Source organism: Engraulis encrasicolus, chromosome 17 (genome assembly GCF_034702125.1).
Source record: "Engraulis encrasicolus isolate BLACKSEA-1 chromosome 17, IST_EnEncr_1.0, whole genome shotgun sequence".
Classification (NCBI taxonomy): domain Eukaryota; kingdom Metazoa; phylum Chordata; class Actinopteri; order Clupeiformes; family Engraulidae; genus Engraulis; species Engraulis encrasicolus.
Window position 1 is genome coordinate 38,101,043 of NC_085873.1, and position 25,000 is coordinate 38,126,042.

Genomic DNA, 25,000 nt, shown 5'->3' on the forward strand with positions numbered 1-25,000 from the left:
AATTATTAAATAATTATTAAAGCTCTATGATAAATTTTATCATGGACCAGAGACTGCTCCTAACTCATCACCGATCACACAGTCAGTCATAAAATAGAATTAGAATAGTAAATTGCTTGACAGAAGATAGCTTAGTGAAAGGCAGACACGTAGCCTATAAACAATATACATATAAATATCAATTGAATTAATTCATAATAAAAATATTATGTATGGTTTTAAACTTGGAAACCGTGCAAGCAGCATGATGTTACAGTAGCTACAAGATCTGCACTTTTAATCACTTTGGACACATTCGAGTCGTATTCAAGCAGAGGAGTTTTATAGTTGATTTCTCTGTGCTTGACAGAGATTCTGTCTTCTGTCTTTATAAGGAGGAATATTGGCCCTGCGTCCATGATTGTTGCAGAGATTATGTTTTATGAGCGGCCCAGCATTTTTTTCGGTTGTCATCACTTTCCCTCGTCCACGTCTATACAGTACATAAAATAATTCCCACACCTTGGTAGAGGTGAGAAGAAGAACAAACCACCACAGCCCCCCCCCCCCCCCCCATTTGTCTGTGCGCACCATTGACATAAGGAATGGATGAATACAGGTGGTCAACCCATCCTTACTGTATGTATTTCCATTTTCAGTCCTTTAAATGTATTCACATGCATGGTCATGCCCTGTCTACATACAGATGATTCCCACATTCATCACGTAGTGAAGGTGACAGGAAGGTACAGCCGCTCCATCTGTATACACCAACAAAAGCATATTTGGACCTGATAGAGAGTAGGCCTACAAGAGTCAGAAAGTCTATTGGAGCACCACAGATTACTGAAAAGGCCAAAGTAGTCTGTCCTATACAAAGGCAAATTATGCCAACATTAAAACTGAGAGAAAGGCCTTCAAATATTGGTATTAGGTTGAACATTGTAGTTACTGCAAATTTGACATAGCAATATCTCAGTCTGAACTCAATTTTGACAAAAGTAGTTACTTTGCCTTTATACGGCAGAATTGTAGGCCTACTTTGCCTGCCAGCCCTTATTTCACTCCTCAGCCTTTTAAGTACGAGTTAAGCAATCCATACGAAATGTAGACTTCCACATCTGCAATGACATGCTTCCCACAATCGTCACATGCTGAAGGTGAGAGGAAGTTCACACACGTCACATGATGAATATACTGTACAAGGGTTTTGATTGGTGGAGCCGTATCATGTGGGCGGTTACTGTACACTCTAAGAAAATTTCCCTGCAAAATAACGGCAGTTACTGGCAATTATATTTACCTGTAATTCTACTGTTATTTCACACCAAAAATCAAATACAGCTCATTGCTGTTTAATGTATCACAGTATATAACATTTTTTCAGCAGCAATTGAACTGTTAAATAACAGTACTCTACAGAAAAATAACAGTACATTTCAGTTAAAAAGTTGAATTGTACTGTGTGATGACAGGCAAATACTGGGTCATAGTTGTATTCATGAATATGGCCATGGCAACTTCCCACCCCACCCATCATTCTCCATAACTGTGGTACCCTGGCCATGTTACCACCCCACCCTCCCATCGTTCACCATGACTGGAGTGCCTTGAGCATGATACTATGGCGCAATGCTGTATTGAGAAAATGGTTTGCGGTGGTCCTTTGAAAGTGTGGGCATGAACAAAATGTCAGAGTACGCAGTGCTATGTTACAATGATAGTGTGCAAGGTGGGCTTTTTACTGTATCTCTTGATGAGCCAATGATGAATATAGCATTGGTCAGTCTTTAAAAAAATATTTTGCACCAAGTAGCACAGCAAACAAGCAGCACTACAAGCTAGCTCTCAAAGCAATGCCCAATTTGCAGCAGGCACATTATATGCCACAATGCCACAAATGATGCCACATACAGCAAGCTTTCACAAAGAGGAAAGTGTGCAAGCATGTAAACAAGCTTGTAGGCAAGCTTGTAGGCAAACAAGTGCTATGCTGTGCCATGCAGGCCAGCCAGCAGGCAGGCAGGCAAGCAACTGAAGTGTTGATAGTCCAGATTTATATACAGGTGCAAGAGTACCATGTGACCAGAGTCATCAGGCCCTTGGCAGGTGACGCCCGTAATTGAATAATGGCATAACAGCCCTACTCAGGTGAGGCCAGGCACTGATTAGCAGATTGGTTTAGATGGGGCTGCTTGTTGCAAGAGTGTTACAAGTTCTTAAAATGTTTCAGCCATTCACACTTTCATCACTATCAAAATGCATGTGCTACTCACACTTTGCTGCATCAAGCACTTTTTAAGTATTGCAGTTTCCTTAGAAATTGTTTCATCATGCTTGATAGTATCAGATAATCTTTAACCAGTCAGAATGACTTCAGTTCTTCAGGTGGTATTGAAGTTTGATGGTGATCACGGACAAGTGGAGGATGAACGGGTTTCAATGGTGCTGCCTAAAATAACTTGTTATTTTCTAGAGATGCACCGGATCCGGTTCCGGTTCCGGATCCGGATCCGGATCCGTCAGGATAATAGAGTTTTTCACAGGGTCCGGGTCCGGCAGGATCTTAAGCAGTGGATCCGGTATCCGGCATGTTACCTAAAAATCAGGGTCTGGTGCATGTCTAGCCTAGGCTTTTCAGTCTTTCACAACCCCAATCACTGCATGGAGTGAAATCCCTTTGGAAGCGGCTATTGAAGGCAGTGTGGCAATAAGCCAATGAGTCTAAAATATAGTTTGCGCCAACGTAATAAAAAGGGCCCACGTGTGCGAGTAGACTATATGTTTCAAACCTTTTGTAGGATCTGGTATCCGGTTCCGGATCCGGCAGGATCTTATTCAGTGGATCTGGTATCCGGCAGGATCCTAAAAATCAGGATCCGGTGCATCTCTAGTTTTTTCCACAACGGCGAATACTGCTATTGTGCAGTACTTACTGTTTATGCTCAATATGTGACTCAAAGTAATATTTTCACAGTAGTTGTCTGTTTTTTCGAAAAGCAGTAGAATGCTGTTGCAGAATTTCCGTAAATAAACAGCTATTTGTTACAGTGTACCTCCAAAGAAGGGTCAGAAAGGCTGATGTGGTATCTTGTAAGTCTTTTGAGTCCAAAAACCATGGGCCACACATACTCTAACAAGCTGTGAAAAGATTAAAGTCTGTGTAGCCGTCCATATTCTAATGCAGAGCCTATGAAATGAAATCCATCCTCATACATATATACATCAGGCTTGTACGAAATTCCGAATGGAAAGAATTTCAATTCAAAATAATGCCATAATACGAACACTAGGTGGTGCCATTACCTTGAATTTCTTTGAATTTAATCTACACAACCCATTGAAAGTACATAGAACACCACCACCTAGTGTTCGTATTATGGCATTACTTTGAATTGAAATTCTTTCCATTCGGAATTTCGTACAAGCCTGATATACATCCATGTGTACAAACAAATGATTTCCCACACGTCACTTGTTAGAGGCAGGACACACTGCCCCATCAATATACTACTTCTTTTCATTTTCAAAGACACAGATTTCCATATTGAATTATTAATACACCTACAATAGAAAACTATGCTGTCAGCAATGAGTAGTAAACGAGGACATAGAAGATAATACTTTTACAGTCATTTCCTTTCTTTTCAGCACAAGCTGCAAGTACTGTACATCCTGCAAATTGTAACCAGCTCTACCAGCTGTAGTTTTTTTAACCTTTACCGAACATACTGTATGATAACACGTGTCCATTCCACGTCTACATACAATAGATCCCCATACAACCCGCCCTGGTGTAGGTGACAGCAAGTTCACACGGCCACGTCAGTGTGCACTGCCAACAGTAGTTTTGATTGGACAAACTTTGCCATGTAGGAGGGCCCAAGCCCACGGAAGAATCTGACAGGTGGACGTGGTAGTAATAAACGAAGCAGATTCAGCTATATGCCCCACCCCCTACAGCTGTGATTGGATAAAACATATCTGTGGAAGGTGATGGGATGAAGCTGACCCATATTATCAGGGTCATTTGAGGTCACAAACTTTCGTAATGAAAAAAGTGCACTAAGTGCATTATAAACAGGTATACGTTATTCCTTGCTGTCATTTTCCAGGTATTCTTCGTGACACTGCCTTCTAATATACCCTAATGCCGCTTTTGTGAACAACTCTATCTGTTTACATGTGTGGAACTACAACGTACACATACTGTACTGTTCACAATGTCTTGGTGAAATCTTAAACAGTAGCTAGATAAAATGCCAAAGTCAGACTTCATAACGATATGACAAAATGGCAACGGCTTCATACATACTTTATAGTGCCCTCTGTAGTTATGGAAGTTGTCAAAACAATGCAGTGAAAACGCTGTATACAAATCATGACATCATTTTGGAGATGGACTTCCTGAGGCTCTGTTGGCCCCCTGCTGTTGCTGTCAAATTAGAATGACGGTTACAGAGGGTTCCATGTAATGCAACCATTGAGAGTAAACTCTCAATGAATGCAACAAATGGGCCACAGTTTAGAATCTACACTTTGAAATTATTTTTTTTGCAAATAGAAGGTTCCAGTTGATACATACTAACTGGGATTCTAGAACGGACTAAAAAAAATGTCTCTAAAATAACACAGTCACAAACACAGACACACAGGAGCAGCAGCAGCGCGCAGGTCTCTCTTCTTTCTTTTATGATTACGATTCATCCAGTGCCTGTTCAATTGGATGTGCGTGCTCTCCAAACGCAACTTGAAAATTCTAGCATGGACATGGCTGGCAAAACCGAGAGACATTCGGGTCTGTCAGGCTGGCAGGCAGGCCCTCAGTGTTGCCAGATTGGACGGTTTCCCTCCCAATTGGGCTGCTTATGATGACTGTCTGCGAGTAAAAGGGTAAAATAAGGCATTTGAATGGGTTTTCCCCCCAGATCTAGAAATAAATATAATTTAGTTCAAACTGGGCAAGAACTAGTGTTTCCAGGCAGATTTTTTTTAGCATTTTGTGGGGCTGGAAATCACTAGTCTCATCGGTAACACTTTATTTTAGGGATACATCTATTAGCACTAATACATAAAATGTGCCTGTATAAGTTACTTATAAGGCATGTACAAAGCAAAATCAAACCTTTGTTAGGCATGTATTCGCAAATGTCTTGTTCATGCACAATAAAAGACTTATTACCAATTTAACCTTAGTAAGGACCTAGTAGGCCTTAGCGTTTGCTTAGTACATGCCTTACAAGCTACTTATGCAGGCATTAACATTGTATTTATTAGTGCTTATAGATGCATCCCTAAAATAAAGTGTTACCGTCTCATCTGGCAACCCTGTTGGTTCCCCTCCCTGTGGTGGGATGCTGCCTCTGCAGCTGGCTGCCTCTAGGACCACTGACACTGGTCCAGACATGGGGCCGGCCCCCGGCCGTATAAAAGCCCCAGGCACGGCCTCCGCGCGGCAGCAGGGGGAGTGTTCTGTTCTGGAGGGGTCCGTCCAGCCAGCCAGCCAGGGTGAGGTTCTGAGAGTGGAGGCTGACACAGGCCCCAGAGCAGACCCTACACACACATCACAGGGAAGGGGGACCCTCAAGAACACACACACACACACACACACACTCACACTCACATAGAATAAAACCCACACAGACACACACACACACAAGGGACACGAGGTACAACACACACAGACAGACACTCATCCCAGAAGTGATCGGCTGTATCTCCCTGTCGGCCCCCGAGGAGTTGAGTGGGCGGCGTGCCTGATGCTCTAGACATGTTCAGCTTTGAGGATGTACGGTGGCGGCTTCTGCTCCTGCTCACAGCTATTCTCTCGGCAACGACCCATGCTCAGGAGGAGTACTGTGAGTATTATACATTTATAATAATAATAATAATACTTTCGTTTTATGTAGCGCCTTTCAAAACACCCAAGGACGCTTCACAGAGTGTTGTGTTGGAAAGTGTGAGTGTGTGAGCGTGTCAGTGTGTGTGTGTGTGTGTGAGTGCATGTAAGTGCATGTGCTTGTGGAACTAGCAGCCATACGCCTCCAGGAAGAGATGTGTCTTAAGGTGTTGCTTAAACATGGCCAGTGAAAGGGCATTCTGGATGGATTTCATACATGGTTGATGATTGATGATATTGATGATAAATGATGATATTGATGACATTGATGATAAATTATTATACATAACTGATATGGTACTGAGGCTGAGGTATTATTTGGGTAGTGATAGAATTGCTTTGCATGCTGTTTTGATTGCATTGATCGATAGATACACTTTTATTGTCCCCAAGGGGAAATTCGTTCTCATCGCCATCACAAACTTGTCACAGCCAAGCATACATTACAGACATCAAGACATTAAACAGCATTGAAAATTGAGATACTAAACAATTGTAGGTCAATCACTTATGTATTATGCTGTCGTATACACGTCAATAGTGTTTTTTCAGGGAGGAAAGAGGAATTCTGCTGTGTTGGGTGTGATGGGTGGAATTTGACATTGGCGTCTGTAAACATACATCTGATCTAGCACAGCTGATCTAGTACCATGTATATATACTGAGTGCCCATTAAATGTAAAGTTTAATGCTTTACTTCAGCTCAATATTGTGATTCTGTGGGCCTTGGTGCCCCCAGGATATTTGGCGACCCTAGGCAACGGCCTAGTCTGCCTATGCCTAGCGCCGTCCCTGATGGCTGTGATGGGTGGGATGGGTGGTGACAGTAAACCAATGGATGCTTTGAATGTTGCTCAAGCTGAATACCCCCCCCCCCCTCCCCCATGTCTTTCTATAGGGGATTGTAAAGCTTATACTGCCCCCATGTGGTTGTCTAGCAAACATACCGGTACATAAAAAACTTGAACGATAAATACTGTGTCACAGAAGCACAGAGATAGAAATACAATGATCAAAAATACACTTACAAATACAGTGAGGAATTTTTACAATATAATGGAAAGTTATGAAGTTTAAACAACGATTTTGTGCAGCGTGGAGCTGTAATGTATTTTTTTTATTATTGGCTCTGTTTCAGAAACAAACATTTCTCGCTCTTTTTTATGAATTTCATTAAATACAGAATGCCAGTAGGCAACTTGCTTTTTCTTTTGCTTGTGACAGTGCAGTGGAAAGAACAACTGGTTTGACAACAATTTTCATTAATTATACAGCTTGGACTACGTATTTTAATCTCAATAACATAATAATTAACTGCAAGTACATTTCAGTTGAGGTTTAATTCCATGCTCTGGAAGTACACGTCCAGTGTTTTAGGTGGAGGGGCGGATCTAGCCATCTTGGGGCCCTAGTCGAAATATAAACATGGGGCCCCTCAAAAGTCATTCCTTAAACATGTCACCAATTTGCATGGAAGGAGCAAGGGTGTTATTATAGTTCATGTCTCGTATATACTATATCTTTTATTACTTTACATAAGTGACAAATTAAGATCAGGCTTACTTTTTTGTATGCTTATTGTGCCTGCTGTGACAGTTGGGGGGCCCCTAGGAGGCCCTCTGCAATTGCCTAGGTTTGCGTAATGTAAAGTCTGCCTCTGAATCAGTGTTCAAAGGTGTCAAGTCATGTGAAAAAGGCCCATACACACCAGAGGTTAAGAGTGCATGTTTAGCCATAGACATGCAAGAGTAGTCACTGAGCAAGTTATGACTGATGTAATGGAATAGTCCTATGTTGTTGTATTTAGTAGTATTCTGTAGCTCAGCCCTTTTTGTTATTTATAACTCATTTTGAAACACTGTGTTGGTAGGGAATGGATCGCACTCAATTTTTCTTCTTTCTTGTGGTTTTATTTTATTTTAACTTTGCAGGGACTGACATGACAGACGTTTCGGCTGCACAGAGCCTTCTTCAGTGTCACAAATTCAGTCTATTTCCTGAAGTCTTTTAAAGGAGCAACCTCCTTGTCACCTGTTTCTAATTGCTCATTAGAGATGGCGCAGCAGGTGCCCCACCACATCAAGCTTTTACGCCGTTCATTAAGTGGGGTGCCCTCTGCGCCACCTGTTGGAGCATAACAGACACTTCAACCAACAACAGTGACACAAAAGATAGAGAAGGGAGCAAACATTAAAACAGCCTAGCCAGTTACAGAAAACAAGTTAGTTCAAAGTCCTCATTCATGCCTTTCGGGGACATTGACTGAAGATGGTACATCCAGAATGCTTCTCTTTGTAGAAGCATCTTGTCCAAGTTGCCTCCTCTTCGTGGTGTGTGTACTTGTTCGATGCCTATACATTTTAATTCTTGAACGGTGTGGTTTTTCTCCATGAAGTGTCTGGCAACCGGTGACGTTATGTCACCTCTTCTGATGGCTGATTTATGTTCACTTAATCTAGTTTTTAATGATCTTATGGTCTTACCCACATATGACATCTGACATGGACATTGTAAAAGGTAAATCACCTTTGTAGAAGTGCACGTAATTAAAGAGTCGATTTTATAAACTTTTCCTGTTTGATGATTTGTAAATGAATTTGTTTTTAGGATATGCGGGCAAGCCGCACAATTTCTACACGGGAAACATCCTTTTATGAAGGAAGCTCTTTTGTCCTCACGAACCACGTCAGATCTCACAAGTAGGTTACTTAGATTATTGGACCGTTTGTAGGTAAATAGAGGGCGTGTAGAGAATGTATTCTTCAGAGAGGGATCTGTCGCCAAGATGTGCCAGTGTGCGTCAACAATATGTTTTATCTGTCTCGATAGGCCGTTATAAGTTAAAGCGTAATTCACAGAGAAAGGTCGCGACTGCTTTTTGGATTTCATTAAGAGTTCTGAACGCTCAGAGCATCTGACCTTCTCGTATGCCGTGGATAGCCACTGGTCTGGGTAGCCCCGTGCGCGGAAACGATTGAGTAGCGCAGTAGACTGGTTTTCAAATTCCGCGTCTGTGTCACAGATACGGCGGATCCTGTACAATTGACTTAGTGGTAAACCCCTCTTGAGTGGGACGGGGTGGTGACTATCGGCACTTAAGAGTGTGTTTTTGTCAGTGCTTTTTCGAAAGACAGTGGTTGAGATTTCGTTGTTCTGTTTAGAGATAAGAACATCTAAAAAATGAATGGACTTCAGATCCCTCTCGGATGAAAACGTAATTGTAGGTGCTCGAGAATTCAGAAAGGTGATAAAATTCAGAAGTTCACTCTCACTCCCTCCCCAAATCATGAAACAATCGTCTATGTAACGAAACCAGACCTTGACAGAACTTATGAAAGGGTTATTATAGACAAAATCCTCTTCAAACTTCCCCATAAATAGATTGGCATAGCTGGGGGCCAATGGAGTGCCCATGGCTGTGCCTTGAAGTTGTAGGTAATAATCCTTCTCAAACAAAAAGTAATTGTGTGTTAGAATAAACTCAGTAAAATCCAATATTAAATCAGCTGGAATGTCTAGAGAAGTTTGGTTTAGGAAATGATTAAGGGCTTCTAGGCCATCTTTGTGGGGGATAGAAGTGTAGAGGGAGGACACATCCAAAGTCACTAGCCAGTCATTTTCATCAACTATCTGTATTGATCTTAATTTATTTAACAGTTCAGTGGTGTCTCTTATGAACGATGGTAACGTCTTTACCAGAGGCTGGATATGGTAATCCACAAATTCAGACACTTTCTCTGTTAAGGAGTTGATTCCTGAAACAATTGGACGGTATGGAGGGTCAGTTTCTGATTTGTGTATTTTTGGTAGTGCATAAAGCACAGGTGTAACTGGGTGTTCATTTGCTAGGAATTTCGCTTCACGTTCGTTGAGATGTTTCATGTCTTGTCCTTGGTGTATTTTTCGGTTCAGTGCGTCTTTATATGATTGAACAGGATTTAAGGGCAGTTTTTTGTAGCAGGTGGCATCACTTAACATGTCCTTGATTTTCTGTATATATGTTGAAGTGTCCTGTAGAACAATTCCACCGCCTTTATCACTTTTCTGTATGACTATAGACTGGTCTTCTTTCAAAGTTATTAAAGCCTCACGCTGGGATGCTGTTAAGTTTTTTGTCATATTTTTTTCAAATGTTTTTTTGTCTCCCAGTAGAGTGTCAATATCATGTTCGACTATGCGGCAGAAAGTGTTCACAGATGAATTTTGTACTTGTGGCGTAAATGTGCTTTTGGGTCTGAATCTTGGTCTCTGATGCGGGTTCTCTGACGCACTTTGGTTGAAGAAGCTTTTCAGTTTGATGTTCCGTAGAAACTTGAACAGTTCAATTTTCACTGAAAAGGGGTTGATTCTCGGGGATGGGACAAATGACAAACCTTTTCTAAGGACTGTTTCTTGCTCGGTGGTCAATGACTTTTTCGATAGGTTAAACACTATTTGTTCATTTTCTTGGCTGGCGTGAAGAAAGTGAGAAGGGTTCACTTGCCTCGACGCCCGCTTGCCCCTCGAGCCCCGCCTGGTGGGTCGTGATCGTCTCCTCTGCTCTTTGTTCTGCTTCTTGTGAACCGGTCTGTTTCGAAAAAAGACACAGACGAGGAAGAGGAGGCCAGTGAAGATGTGGAGGACGTTTGGCGACGTTGGTCCCTTTGAGGCCTTGGTCTCCCTGGTCGGTAGGATAGCCATTTGTAGACCCTGTTGTCCTTATAGTCCATGGTGTCTCTTCGGAATTTTCGCAATTTGAATTTCATCATGTCATCTCGGAAACTCTTGACTTGTTCCTCCAACTTCTTCTGCATCTCCTCCAGATCTTTACCGCTGTGGTTTTCTTCGGTCCTTTTTACGCAGTCCTTGATGGAGCTCTTCACAGCCTGTAGTTCTTTTGTTGCCTGCTCGACGACGAGTAGCATCAGATTCATTGAACAGTGATTCAGAATTTCGCACCACTTCTCACAAAATTGTGGGTCATCTCTGCCGATTGCCGGTGCCTTCTCGATTCTTAGTCCTCTTGGAATGCGTCCAATTCTGTAGTATTCACTCAGAGTCTTCGCGTGTAGTTCTAGGCGAATCTCGTCTTGTTGTAATTCTAACAATTCTTCTTCCAAGAGGTCCAATGGTTCTTTATCAGGGAACAGGGGGGATGCATCATCTTTTGGGTAGAGGATTTTTGACTTGTCCGCTGCAGAGAAAGTAAAGGTTTTTGCTCTTGCATCTGTTAGTTTGCTTATTGTTTCGAATGACATCTTGGAGGCTGCTGATGTAAATCAATTACAAGGTTATCTTTCACACACCGCGCTCTTCCGTCTTGTTGGTGCGTCTCTGAAGTAATCTAGTAGTAGGGAATGGATCGCACTCAATTTTTCTTCTTTCTTGTGGTTTTATTTTATTTTAACTTTGCAGGGACTGACATGACAGACGTTTCGGCTGCACAGAGCCTTCTTCAGTGTCACAAATTCAGTCTATTTCCTGAAGTCTTTTAAAGGAGCAACCTCCTTGTCACCTGTTTCTAATTGCTCATTAGAGATGGCGCAGCAGGTGCCCCACCACATCAAGCTTTTACGCCGTTCATTAAGTGGGGTGCCCTCTGCGCCACCTGTTGGAGCATAACAGACACTTCAACCAACAACAGTGACACAAAAGATAGAGAAGGGAGCAAACATTAAAACAGCCTAGCCAGTTACAGAAAACAAGTTAGTTCAAAGTCCTCATTCATGCCTTTCGGGGACATTGACTGAAGATGGTACATCCAGAATGCTTCTCTTTGTAGAAGCATCTTGTCCAAGTTGCCTCCTCTTCGTGGTGTGTGTACTTGTTCGATGCCTATACATTTTAATTCTTGAACGGTGTGGTTTTTCTCCATGAAGTGTCTGGCAACCGGTGACGTTATGTCACCTCTTCTGATGGCTGATTTATGTTCACTTAATCTAGTTTTTAATGATCTTATGGTCTTACCCACATATGACATCTGACATGGACATTGTAAAAGGTATATCACCTTTGTAGAATTGCACGTAATTAAAGAGTCGAGTTTATAACCTTTTCCTGTTTGATGATTTGTAAATGAATTTGTTTTTAGGATATGCGGGCAAGCCGCACAATTTCTACACGGGAAACATCCTTTTATGAAGGAAGCTCTTTTGTCCTCACGAACCACGTCAGATCTCACAAGTAGGTTACTTAGATTATTGGACCGTTTGTAGGTAAATAGAGGGCGTGTAGAGAATGTATTCTTCAGAGAGGGATCTGTCGCCAAGATGTGCCAGTGTGCGTCAACAATATGTTTTATCTGTCTCGATAGGCCGTTATAAGTTAAAGCGTAATTCACAGAGAAAGGTCGCGACTGCTTTTTGGATTTCAATAAGAGTTCTGAACGCTCAGAGCATCTGACCTTCTCGTATGCCGTGGATAGCCATTAGCTATGCCAATCTATTTATGGGGAAGTTTGAAGAGGATTTTGTCTATAATAACCCTTTCATAAGTTCTGTCAAGGTCTGGTTTCGTTACATAGACGATTGTTTCATGATTTGGGGAGGGAGTGAGAGTGAACTTCTGAATTTTATCACCTTTCTGAATTCTCGAGCACCTACAATTACGTTTTCATCCGAGAGGGATCTGAAGTCCATTCATTTTTTAGATGTTCTTATCTCTAAACAGAACAACGAAATCTCAACCACTGTCTTTCGAAAAAGCACTGACAAAAACACACTCTTAAGTGCCGATAGTCACCACCCCGTCCCACTCAAGAGGGGTTTACCACTAAGTCAATTGTACAGGATCCGCCGTATCTGTGACACAGACGCGGAATTTGAAAACCAGTCTACTGCGCTACTCAATCGTTTCCGCGCACGGGGCTACCCAGACCAGTGGCTATCCACGGCATACGAGAAGGTCAGATGCTCTGAGCGTTCAGAACTCTTAATGAAATCCAAAAAGCAGTCGCGACCTTTCTCTGTGAATTACGCTTTAACTTATAACGGCCTATCGAGACAGATAAAACATATTGTTGACGCACACTGGCACATCTTGGCGACAGATCCCTCTCTGAAGAATACATTCTCTACACGCCCTCTATTTACCTACAAACGGTCCAATAATCTAAGTAACCTACTTGTGAGATCTGACGTGGTTCGTGAGGACAAAAGAGCTTCCTTCATAAAAGGATGTTTCCCGTGTAGAAATTGTGCGGCTTGCCCGCATATCCTAAAAACAAATTCATTTACAAATCATCAAACAGGAAAAGTTTATAAAATCGACTCTTTAATTACGTGCACTTCTACAAAGGTGATTTACCTTTTACAATGTCCATGTCAGATGTCATATGTGGGTAAGACCATAAGATCATTAAAAACTAGATTAAGTGAACATAAATCAGCCATCAGAAGAGGTGACATAACGTCACCGGTTGCCAGACACTTCATGGAGAAAAACCACACCGTTCAAGAATTAAAATGTATAGGCATCGAACAAGTACACACACCACGAAGAGGAGGCAACTTGGACAAGATGCTTCTACAAAGAGAAGCATTCTGGATGTACCATCTTCAGTCAATGTCCCCGAAAGGCATGAATGAGGACTTTGAACTAACTTGTTTTCTGTAACTGGCTAGGCTGTTTTAATGTTTGCTCCCTTCTCTATCTTTTGTGTCACTGTTGTTGGTTGAAGTGTCTGTTATGCTCCAACAGGTGGCGCAGAGGGCACCCCACTTAATGAACGGCGTAAAAGCTTGATGTGGTGGGGCACCTGCTGCGCCATCTCTAATGAGCAATTAGAAACAGGTGACAAGGAGGTTGCTCCTTTAAAAGACTTCAGGAAATAGACTGAATTTGTGACACTGAAGAAGGCTCTGTGCAGCCGAAACGTCTGTCATGTCAGTCCCTGCAAAGTTAAAATAAAATAAAACCACAAGAAAGAAGAAAAATTGAGTGCGATCCATTCCCTACTACTAGATTACTTCAGAGACGCACCAACAAGACGGAAGAGCGCGGTGTGTGAAAGAGAAACACTGTGTTGGGCCTTAGGGTGTTTGGCTGGGGTTATCCTGTATGCTTCACATTAGCCAGGCACCATACTGCCCTCCTGTGGATTTACACTGCTGTTGCACACGCACAGGCACGTGCACGCGCAAACACACACGCATGCACACACACACACACACACACACACACACACACACACACGCATGCACACACACACACACACTGTAAGTTTTCATACAATTAGGAATACTTAGAAGTTGATGGTCATGGTAAATAACCATTAAAAACATGACATTTGTGAATGGGCAGTATACTGGAAATAGATTACCGAAAACATTGCACGCTACCTCTTAGGTGACACACACACACTCTCCCTCTCTCATACACGCACACGCACGCACACACGCATGCGCGCACACACACACACACACACACACACACACACACACACACACACACACACACACACACACACACACACACACACACACACACACACACACACACACACACACACACACACACACACACGGGCACACACACACACACACACCATGACGTTACAGAATTGTATGTGTTGATCTGCCTGTTTGTACAATGTGCCTGCCGGGTTGGTGGGTTTGTGCTTAGGCTGTCTGTTTCATCATCCGTCGGTCCATATGAGATCAGTTGTTTAGTTGCAGTTCAGGTCTTTAGAGTAGTAGAGTAGAGTATAATTTATTGATCCCAAGGGAAATTAAGGTGTCAAGTAGCATCCATACATAAATACAGAAGAAGACACGAAGACATCACACACAACATTGCACATATATATCCACCATGCATATATACGTAGCCTGAATAAACACAGTCCATGCTTCAGCCACGGAGCCAACCTCCCAGTTGTTTGGCACAACGTTTCAGACCTTAGTCCTTCTTCAAGTGCAACCCAAGGTTGCCATTAAACAAGTGGGAGCATAAATAGTGTTGCGAACATTTATTATTTACTTTGGCTATATCATTTGAACAGCCGACAACACAGTACATGTCTTTGGCTTGTTGGAAGTGAACAAGGCTAGTCTACAGGTCCTTGTCTTTCACTTCTTCTTTCACAACAGGCCTTGGCCTGTTCGCCGATGTTTTCCCCCAAAAAGGGGCATAATGCACATGCTACATGCTACATGAATCCATTGACTTTCACTAGCTTAGCGACATGCTCCCTCTTTTAACTTGTCTTAAAGCAAGACACCGGCTTACATGAAAAATAAGACACTTTACCACCCTTATAAACCCTGGCCAACGATTTTAACTGTATTAAGCCCCAAAATAGTGGCATACCCCTTTAATATGTATTCCGTCGCCCAAGTCCTCAAGTCTGGCCTCAGATTTTCCGTACTACAACATTAATGATAATAATGATAATTGTATTTGTATAGCACTGTATCATACAAGGCATGCAACTCAAAGTGCTTAACAAATGGGAAAAAAACATCATTGTTAGAGATGGATTTAAAAGGAGAAATTGAGAGGAGAGATAGAGACAGCAAGAAGACAGAGGAAGAAGACATGGATAGAGATTGAGTAGAGTCATAATGTCCACGTAGGTTGGGCCCAGGATTCTTAGAGGCGTAAGGTCCAGCATAAGTCATAGATAGTCACACTGAATTAAGGCACTCAGATGTGGCCCCTGGTGGTGAGGAAAAACTCCCTTTTCACTTGATTCATAGTTTGTAGGGGGAAAAGCTCAATGAGGTCTGAGAAAAAAAAACCTTTAGTCAGGAAGAAACCTCAGGCAGAGACCAGCGGCCACCTAGGGTAGCCCCCTGCCAGGGCTGGTTGTGAACAGTAAAGACGCTGCGGCAGCTGTGACGCTGTGACGCTGTGACGCCTTGGCAGCTAGGAGTTGGCAAGGGTGAAAAGGTGGGTCTTCAGCTGCTTCTTGAAGGAGTCGATGGAGCTGGCTGATCGGATCTTGATGTGGAGGGCATTCAATCTCTTGGGCGCATAGCACACCAACGCGACATTGCCATACGCAATATCTCGAATTTATATTGTGATTCCATACTCGAGCAGCCCTAACTGTCAATGCATTTTCTGCCAAATGAACTCTGTTGCCTTTAGTTTCTTTGCCCATGACTGAAGACTTGGTTGATGTTCCTGAGCAACCCATATGCTGCACTGTTGAGAAAAGGGGGAATAGCTGTACTCAGGGCCAGATTAAGATGATTTGCAACAAATAACTAGACCGTCCTAATTCTGAGCTAGCAATTCAGGATCAAGGATTAAGGATCACATGCCTACCAATTGTGAAAAGAAGTGTTAGCACTCTATTTGACAAGAGATGCAGATGTGTCTCGTCACTATTCTGCAATATTCTTGCAAAATAATTGACTCTCCCAGTCTTAGGGTCCCTGGCATGTAGGGGCCCCTGGTGCAGCCATATCTAGCCTGGGTATTATTTTGGCATTATTTTTAGATTTTAAAGGGACACTGTGTGAGATTTTTAGTTGTTTATTTCCAGAATGCATGCTGCCCATTCACTAATGTTACCTTTTTCATGAATACTTACCACCAGCATCAAATTCTAAGTATTCATTATGACTGGAAAAATTGCACTTTTCATACATGAAAATGGGGATCTTCTCCATGGTCCGCCAATTTGAATTTCCAAAAATAGCCATTTTTAGCTGCAAAAATTACTCTACTTGGACCATACTAGAAAATATTTGTTTATTACTTAGTAAACTTTCATGTAAAGATCAAATTTGGTAATAGGCAGCCCAGTTTCAATGAGCAGCATAGTTGCAGTACCTTTTTTGACCATTTCTTGCACAGTGTCCCTTTAAGGTCAATGTTGTTTACTATAGCCTATTGTCTGTATATTACTGTGTATGTTTTGCATGCAACTCAACCCACACCAAACGACATGACACAAGTTACATTGTAGGCTTCATAACACAGTATACTTCATATTTCTTTCCATATAAGACCAATCAAACAAGGTATGTGATTTCAAAGTAACAGTCTACTCCCTTCTTTCACAGACGATGATGAGTACGAGCTTCAGTTTGAGGTAACAGTTTGATTCATAGCACTAAACTGACAAATAGACCATTTCCAGACGTTAACAGTTTAGCTAACTGGGCTAATTTCTTACTAAATTATCTTTTTGTACAGGTAACTGGACCCACTGGAGACGAGGTGAGTAAAGTGACATGTGGTGTGTGTGTGTGTGTGTGTGTGTGTGTGTGTGTGTGTGTGTGTGTGTGTGTGTGTGTGTGTGTGTGTGTGTGTGTGTGTGTGTGTGTGTGTGTGTGTGTGTGTGTGTGTGTGTGTGTGTGTGTGTGTGTGTGTGTGTGTGTGTGTGTGCTATTATTTACGTTTTTCGGCTTTGTTTAATACAGTTTTTGATTCTGCATTCAGCTCCAGTGTGCGACTCCTTTCATCCTTTTCATTATACTGCTCTTGGAATTACGCACAGAGCGATACGCTCAGGATAAGCCATTGGCGCGGACGCCACCCCACCATTAATAGCCAATTAGGTACTCAATGGTAGTATGTCTATGGGTGGGATAACCGTGGGCTGCAGCTAGGTTACTTGAGCTGCTGCCTTTTAATGGCCTTTTTGGCGTTTAATAACTTGGACTGTGTCCTATAGTATGTCTTTTGGAGGGATAACTCTGGGCTGCAGCTTTTGGCTACTTTAGCTGCAACCTTTTGATCACCTTTATTTTGGCACTTAATTACTTGAATTGTTGCCATCAAAATTAAATACTGTGATGTACTATCTAAAAATGGCACCTCTCTAACAAGTCATGGCATATTTACCGATTTCACGTTTTCGTATACAGTAACTATCTATCAGGCCTGGTGACTTCCGTCCTCCGTCCTCCCCAGAACATTAATTCAATATCTTTCAAAGGCACAATTTTATGTCATTTTCTCATTTGCAATTGGGTGAAAGAAAAAAAAGTCCCCCAAAAAGTTGTGGTGGCTAGGCTGACAGCTGGGAAACGTATTGTTTTCTCCACGGAGGAGGGGCCAGGAGGCGGGGCGAGGCCACAAACACAAGTGGAAGACAGGAGTATGCATATTGGAATGCACCCATAGTGTTGAATCATGAATGAATATGCCAGTGCCACCATTGATGTCATTGGTGTCCTTGAGTTCTTAGCGGGGGAAAAAAAACGCCACACCCTCTATTGTCCTGGCAGTGAAATGCAGTGCAAAATTCAACACAGCTTCGTAGTAGTCAGACAACACCCTGCTACAGCGACTGCATATTTGTAAATTGCAGGATACAAACTACAGTAAACCTAAGTTTTAGATGCACTTACATGTTCATGATGATGTTGATGATGGTGCTGCTGATGATGACGACAGTGATGATGATGATGATGATGATGATGATGATAATGGTGATGATGATGATAATGGTGATGATGATGATAATGGTGGTGGTGGTGGTGGTGATGATGATGATGATGATGATGATGATGATGATGATGATGATGATGATGATGATAATGGTGGTGGTGGTGGTGGTGATGATGATGATGATGATGATGATGATGATGATGATGATGATGATGATGATGGTGATGATGATGATAATGGTGGTGGTGGTGATGATGATGATGATGATGATGATGATGATGATGATAATGGTGGTGATGAGGATGATGATGATGATGATGACGATAACGATGATAACGATGAGCACAACAACAATAACGATAATGATGATTATTTTTGTTTTGTTATTGTTTTTATTATCATTCAGGGTCTCCCAGGCCCCCCTGGCAGGCCTGGTAGCCCTGGAACTCCTGGCTATGAAGGGCCTCGTGGACCCCCCGGACCACCTGCTTTTGGTGTGGTGAGTGTGTGTTTGTGTGTGCGGCTTGCCAGTACTGTGTGTGTGTGTGTGTGTGTGTGTGTGTTTGTGTGTGCATGTGTGCTTGTGTGTGTGGGCAGCTTGACAGTGCCGTGTGTGTGTGTGTGTGTGTGTGTGTGTGTGTGTGTGTGTGTGTGTGTGTGTGTGTGTGTGTGTGTGTGTGTGTGTGTATGTGTGTGTGTGGGCGGCTTGACAGTACCGCGCACGTGTGTGTGTGTGTGTGTGTGTGTGTGTGTGTGTGTGTGTGTGTGTGTGTGTGTGTGTGTGTGTGTGTGTGTGTGTGTGTGTGTGTGTGTGTGTGTTTGCGTGTTTGCGTGGGCGGCTTGACAGTATCATGTGTGTGTGTGTGTGTGTGTGTGTGTGTGTGTGTGCGTGCGTGCGTGTGTGCGTGCGCACTGGCTGCCTGCCTGATTGCATGTTGCCAACAGAAATTACCTCCATGAGTTTGTGAAACGTCATCCGTGATCCCAACGTGTGTTTGTATTGCAGAACTTCTTGGCTCAGAGGGCAGGTGATAGGGTGGACTATTGGCAGGCTGACGTGGACGAAGGGCCCGACCACGGTGGCTACGATCGCGGAAGATACGACTACGGAGGAGGCTATGATGGCAAGTCTGGAGGCGGGAAGAACAGAGGTGGCGGATCGGTACGGAGGATACTCATCTAAAAAAAAATGAAATAAACAATGACAATAATAAACAACAACAGCAGTAATAATAACAATAATAACAATAATAAGGATGGAATCTCCTCTCCTCTCTCCTCTCCTTCTCCTCTTTCTCTGCCCCTGCCTCCTTCTCCAATTTTCTTCTCTTGTCCTGTCCTCTTCTGTTCTCCTTTCATACTGTCCTCTCCTCTCTCCTCTTCCTCCTCCTCCTTCTCCAATTCTCTTCTCTTGTCCTGTCCTCCTTTCGCCTCCTTTCCTCTCTCCTCTCTTTCTCCTTTTCCTCTTCCTCCGCCTCCTTCTCCAATTCTCTTGTCTTGTCCCGTCCTCTTTTCCTCACATCTCCTTCTCTCCTCTCGCCTCCCCTTCTCCTTCTCCTCTTCCGCCTCCTTCTCTCCTTCTCCTCTTTTCTTCTCCTTCACAGTATTTTATTCCAGGTCCCCCTGGTCGTACCGGCCCACCAGGAACTCCGGTAAGTGACCCCGCCTCCTCAAACACCAGCACCTCCAATTGGATAACACTACACCCACCCACCATTGGATGAAATTACCTGGACCCAGCATGCTGATAGCTGATTGTTTTTTTTTACTCTATGCATCCAACCCATTGCATAAAATTGGTCCCCACACACTGGATAAAACTGCCACAGTCCATCCACTGCACTCTAAAATGAGTCATTTGACGTCATTGAGTCATTCACGTGATGAAAATCTAGAACCGAAACGTGAAACCGACAAACAAGGCATGTTTCGATGCCAAGTAGAACCTTAGCCTTTCTTTCAGTTCCATATGAAGGGACCGAATGTCGGTACCCAGTCCTAAAAATGACACCCAAATTTCTCCATCCCATCCACCCTGTTGGTTCAAATGACTGTAACCCATTCACTACACTGCATGAAACTGCTTGACACCATTTTATTGGGTTTTAAATGCAATAAATATTGAATTCAGCTTGATGTGTTTACTTATTGTTTGTCCTAAAACTGCACTGCAGGGTGGAAAGGGTCCCGATGGACCAGCCGGACAGCATGGCCTTGTAGGAGAACGGGGTCGCCCAGTAAGTACCCTTCTCGTAATATGTGGTTTCTGTAGCGATGGAACGTTTGTTGTAAATAAAACAAATCTGCTTAGCAACACAAACAATGACCTCACTCAGAGGATATTTCTAAAGCCACAAAGAGATACAAGGTTCCTTTACTTTATCTTTCTTCTTCTTCTTCTTCTTGTTCTTCTTCTTCTTCTTCTTCTTCTTCTTCTTCTTCTTCTTCTTCTTCTTCTTCTTCTTCTTCTCTAGGGTCCACTAGGTCCTCAAGGTTCCATTGGTATCCCTGGTGGCAAAGGACAAGATGTGAGCTAAAACACACACACACACACACACACACACACACACACACACACACACACACACACACACACACACACACACACACACACACACACACACACACACACACACACACACACACTGTACTGGAAGTGTGAAACTAATTAGGCCTATTTTGTTCTACTGCCATCTGGTGGAGTGTAGGGGAAGGACGGTGAGGATGGCATACCTGGAGAACCTGGACTTCCTGGTCATCAGGTGTGTATGCAAAAAAAATTATATTAAATCTACGGAGCCTCTTAAGGGTCACAGGAGAGAAAAATAATTCAGCGTGTCAATAAAACAAGACCTCACTTTGCAAAGAGTACCTTCAATTTAATAAAACCGTGTTTTCATCTAAAAAGAGCGTGCTCACTTTAACCTAAATGGTTTGTTCGAGTTACTAAAACTGTGCACTAGCTACTGCTAAGTCCTAAACACAGTACCCAAGTTTTGTATCATAACAGCATAATGGCCAGGATTTACAATACGTGCTGCTAACGTTATTGAACAATCATTACTTATTTTTATGCTTCTGAGGGATGCTTTCAGCGTTGCCAGATTGGGCGGGTGCCCGCCCAATTGGGCTACTTTGGATGAGCGTCTGCGGGTAAAAATCAGAAAAATTGGCCATTTGGCGGTTTTTCCAGCCGTTTTGGGCCCATAGAAGTCAATGGAATTTGTTGAATTTGTGTGAATTTTGAATTTGTCCTCAGGGTGCAAGAGGAACTCCTGGAGCTCCTGGACTGCCCGGCATGAAGGGTCACAGGGTGAGTGTGTGTTCCTCTACCGTGTGTGTGTGTGTGTGTGTGTGTGTGTGTGTGTGTGTGTGTGTGTGTGTGTGTGTGTGTGTGTGTGTGTGTGTGTGTGTGTGTGTGTGTGTGTGTGTGTGTGTGTGTGTGCGTGTACATGTGTTTGGGCTTATACATATGTATGCTACTTTGCACTTCATGTGATATGTGGGGTGGACATGGCCTAGCGAGCTAAACCCCTACAGCAAAAAGCTGACAAAGTTAATTTGCGGCCGCTAGAGGCGTCTACATTTCTAGGCTAAAGTGGACAGCCGCAGTAACTGGCCTACTTTTCTACAGCAGATTTGATTCCTTGTAAGCTTCACTAATCCACCTTATTCCTGGGGTCATTATGGTAGGTAGCAAAAGCAGTGCAATTTCCGGTTTAGCTGAAGACCTACATGAGTTACCTAAGCGTCAACTTTCTACATTATTATTTTAACATGCTGGTTGTATATTTCAAATGTAATAAAAACTAGTGAACAAGTTGGTTCATTCCTAACTGCACAAAAACCTAAACCCATCTGCATTTATGAATTAAATGTGATCAAAGGCCTTTTCTGCATCGTCCTCCCAGTCTGTGAGCACAGAAGGCAGTCCTTTTTCAAGTATGATGGCCCTTGCTCCCACATTTTTACAATGTGGTGATTAATTGTTTTAACACTAGAACTACCAGGATTTTTCTGCCTACCTAGAAGTACCAGAGAGGGGTCATTTGACCCGGCGGCTTTTACCTAATACACTAATCACTCATTTTGTTATGGTAATGAGCTGTTAGGGGCCGTGTGTGGGGTGAGGGGTGAGGGGGTCACACCTTACAGTGCTAACAGCCAAGACAAACAGGGACAGACAGCTTCTTCCCAAGGGCTGTCAGCCTCCAAAATCACCACAGGTAAATAGCAACTAGCATGAAGATATCAGCAGCAAAGACAGATAGCACAGTTTGGCGGACAGTGTGTTACAGTTTTTCTCCATTGGTTTGGCTCATTTCTTGAAACTGAGATGTCATTCTCAAAACATGGACAAATTCCAAAAATAATTTGCAGTTCCTCACAACAGAATGGCATTTATCATTGCTTTCATCAAATTTCAAATGCTTTTGTACATGTCTCAATCATTTAGTACATCCTTGCAAATGGCTATGTACAAGTATCCTACAGTTATCAGCTTACATTTAGTACAATTTTCAAATGAATGTACCTTGCTGATCTATCCCAATTGGTTGATTCTCAGTGTAATCTTCTTCATATAAGTCATCAATGAACTTGTGAATGTCCCATGTGATCATGACGTATCATATGACTGCAACCAAATAATGGTTGAATTACAGTTTTTCTCGATTGGTTTGGCTCATTTCTTGAAACTGAGATGACATTCCTATAACCATTGGGTCATTTGGCCAAACATTCTTACACTTCTGCACAACAGTTCAGATAACTAGCAAAATGTCATATACCTCCCAAAACACCTCATTCTTGCATCAGCACTAAACCGTCTCACATATAAATAGTCAGTACCATCAAAATGGCATAGATCTTTCTCAGTTGCTTTGGCTCATTTGCATTCATTTAGTCCTTCTGTCAAAATAAACTGGATGGTTCAGCATAACTACTTGGATCCTCATCACTCGATCATATCACCCCAAAAACAGTTTACCCATGTGTCAAAACTAAATTTCTTCCCCACATATATCATCAGTACCCCCAAAATAAATTGTCCCTTTGCCATTGTGTAAGCACTGCCAGTCAAAATGGTTAGGTGTTTTATCTACGTTCAGCTAACAGATTTCGACTATGTATAAAAATGAAAAAGTGAGTGGAAACATTGAAGTTTGACAACACAGATAATTTACCAAGGACATTTATCAGTAACTTTCTTTACTGTAAATTCATATACAGAAAGTAATGCCCATATATCACAGGTTCCACATTCACAAAATAACATGGACAAATGCCAAAGCAACTAGCAATTGTTCAAAACAGAATGTCGTTTGAAAAAATGTCATGAAATTAGCCAAATAACAGAGGAAACTGTAGTATACACGGTTGTAAAATTATTTTCTACTAACTAGAAAAGTTACAATCTGACCTGTTGAACATTTACTATGTAATGAAATTCTTAAAATATGATGTCCATGACTGTTTTGGGAATTGCGTAGACCACTTTGCATATGATGACTTACACAATGAAATAATGCTGACGTGTTTTGGAGAGGGCAACCATTAGACTGAGAATTGTCTAATTTGTTTAGATAAGCAAGGTCAATTTATTTGGAAAATGTGCTAAATGTATGCTGAATGTGTCAACTGAAGGGTATTTGTACATATCCATCTGCAGAGATGTACTAAACATTTGAGACATGTACAAAGCATTTGATATCTGATGAAAGCAATGACAAATGTCATTCTGTTTTGGGAAATTGCAAGTTGGTTTGGGGATTTGTCCGTGTTGTTTTGAGAATGTCATCTCAGTTTCGAGAAATTAGCCAAACCAATCGAGAAAAACTGTAACGTGTGAATCTCCCATGCCATGTGACCATAACGACTCATGTGAATGCAACCTGGCAATTGTTAGATGGATAAATACCAGTGCATGTGGACTACTGCTTCACTTCCCTCAAGAATTTTGTGGTGAAAGAAGCTCCTCTCCCAGATGCAGAGATACAGCACTGAATTGGCATTGGAAATGATCCACACACACACACACACACTCTGTGTCTCAAGTGACAGCTGTGAGGTGCTAACAGCTACATTTCCACAACAAAAGGAGTGTCCGCAGGGGGTCCAAAGGGTCAAATGACCCCCTTGTGGGGCTTTTAGGTAAAAAGGTCAATTGACCCCTCCGTGGTAGTTCTAGTGTTAAAAATGCTGTGGCAGATAACACAGAGTCCTAATCAGGCAAAGCTAAGCTGAATTGTCACTCCTTTTTTCCTGCATGACATCATGGGTGCTACTTTATAAGAATGAGGTGGATAAATCTGACTGGGCGTACACACCGGCGACGAGAAGATTAAGCGACAGAGGATCACTGGAGTGGGCAGCAAGAGCAATAAGAGTGATTTAAATGGCAGAGCATGTCTGTTAGTAGCAGAATGCAAGCTTTCTAACACTCCCATTGGCTGTGGCAGCTGTTGCCGGACCCCATCATAGCTCATTTGCATAATATACGCTCAAATCCAACTACAAACTGTCGCTCAAGTGGCTCAAAGTCGCTCAAAGTCAACTGTTGCTCTTGTCCCCCTAATTGCTATGCGACTCAATGCAATGTCAATTACTTCCGTTGCTGGAATCGCTCAAGCCGCGCTTGGTGTGTTTTTTGCCTTGATTGTGATTTTGGTTCTAATGCTAATTCAAATTTTTCATCTGAATGTAATTCTAATTGTGATGTCATATCCTGTGCAATGCAGGGCATCAATGGAATGAACGGACCTAAAGGATATTATGGTGCTCCGGGGTCAAAGG

The 25,000-nt window shown here is 42.5% G+C and overlaps 1 protein-coding gene across 1 annotated transcript in view; it reads left to right on the top strand.

The window, feature by feature from the left end:
* Window positions 1–11,395: 11,395 nt before the first annotated feature.
* The window catches only part of LOC134467039 (collagen alpha-1(I) chain-like), a 34,277-nt gene continuing 20,672 nt past the window's right edge, over window positions 11,396–25,000 (top strand). Inside the window, exons 1-11 of the mRNA XM_063220962.1 lie at window positions 11,396–11,444; window positions 16,873–16,901; window positions 17,006–17,029; window positions 18,612–18,704; window positions 19,212–19,367; window positions 19,810–19,857; window positions 20,380–20,442; window positions 20,680–20,733; window positions 20,914–20,967; window positions 21,465–21,518; window positions 24,946–24,999. Coding sequence (XP_063077032.1) covers window positions 11,396–11,444; window positions 16,873–16,901; window positions 17,006–17,029; window positions 18,612–18,704; window positions 19,212–19,367; window positions 19,810–19,857; window positions 20,380–20,442; window positions 20,680–20,733; window positions 20,914–20,967; window positions 21,465–21,518; window positions 24,946–24,999 — 678 coding nt within the window. The remainder of the gene's footprint in view (window positions 11,445–16,872; window positions 16,902–17,005; window positions 17,030–18,611; window positions 18,705–19,211; window positions 19,368–19,809; window positions 19,858–20,379; window positions 20,443–20,679; window positions 20,734–20,913; window positions 20,968–21,464; window positions 21,519–24,945; window position 25,000) is intronic.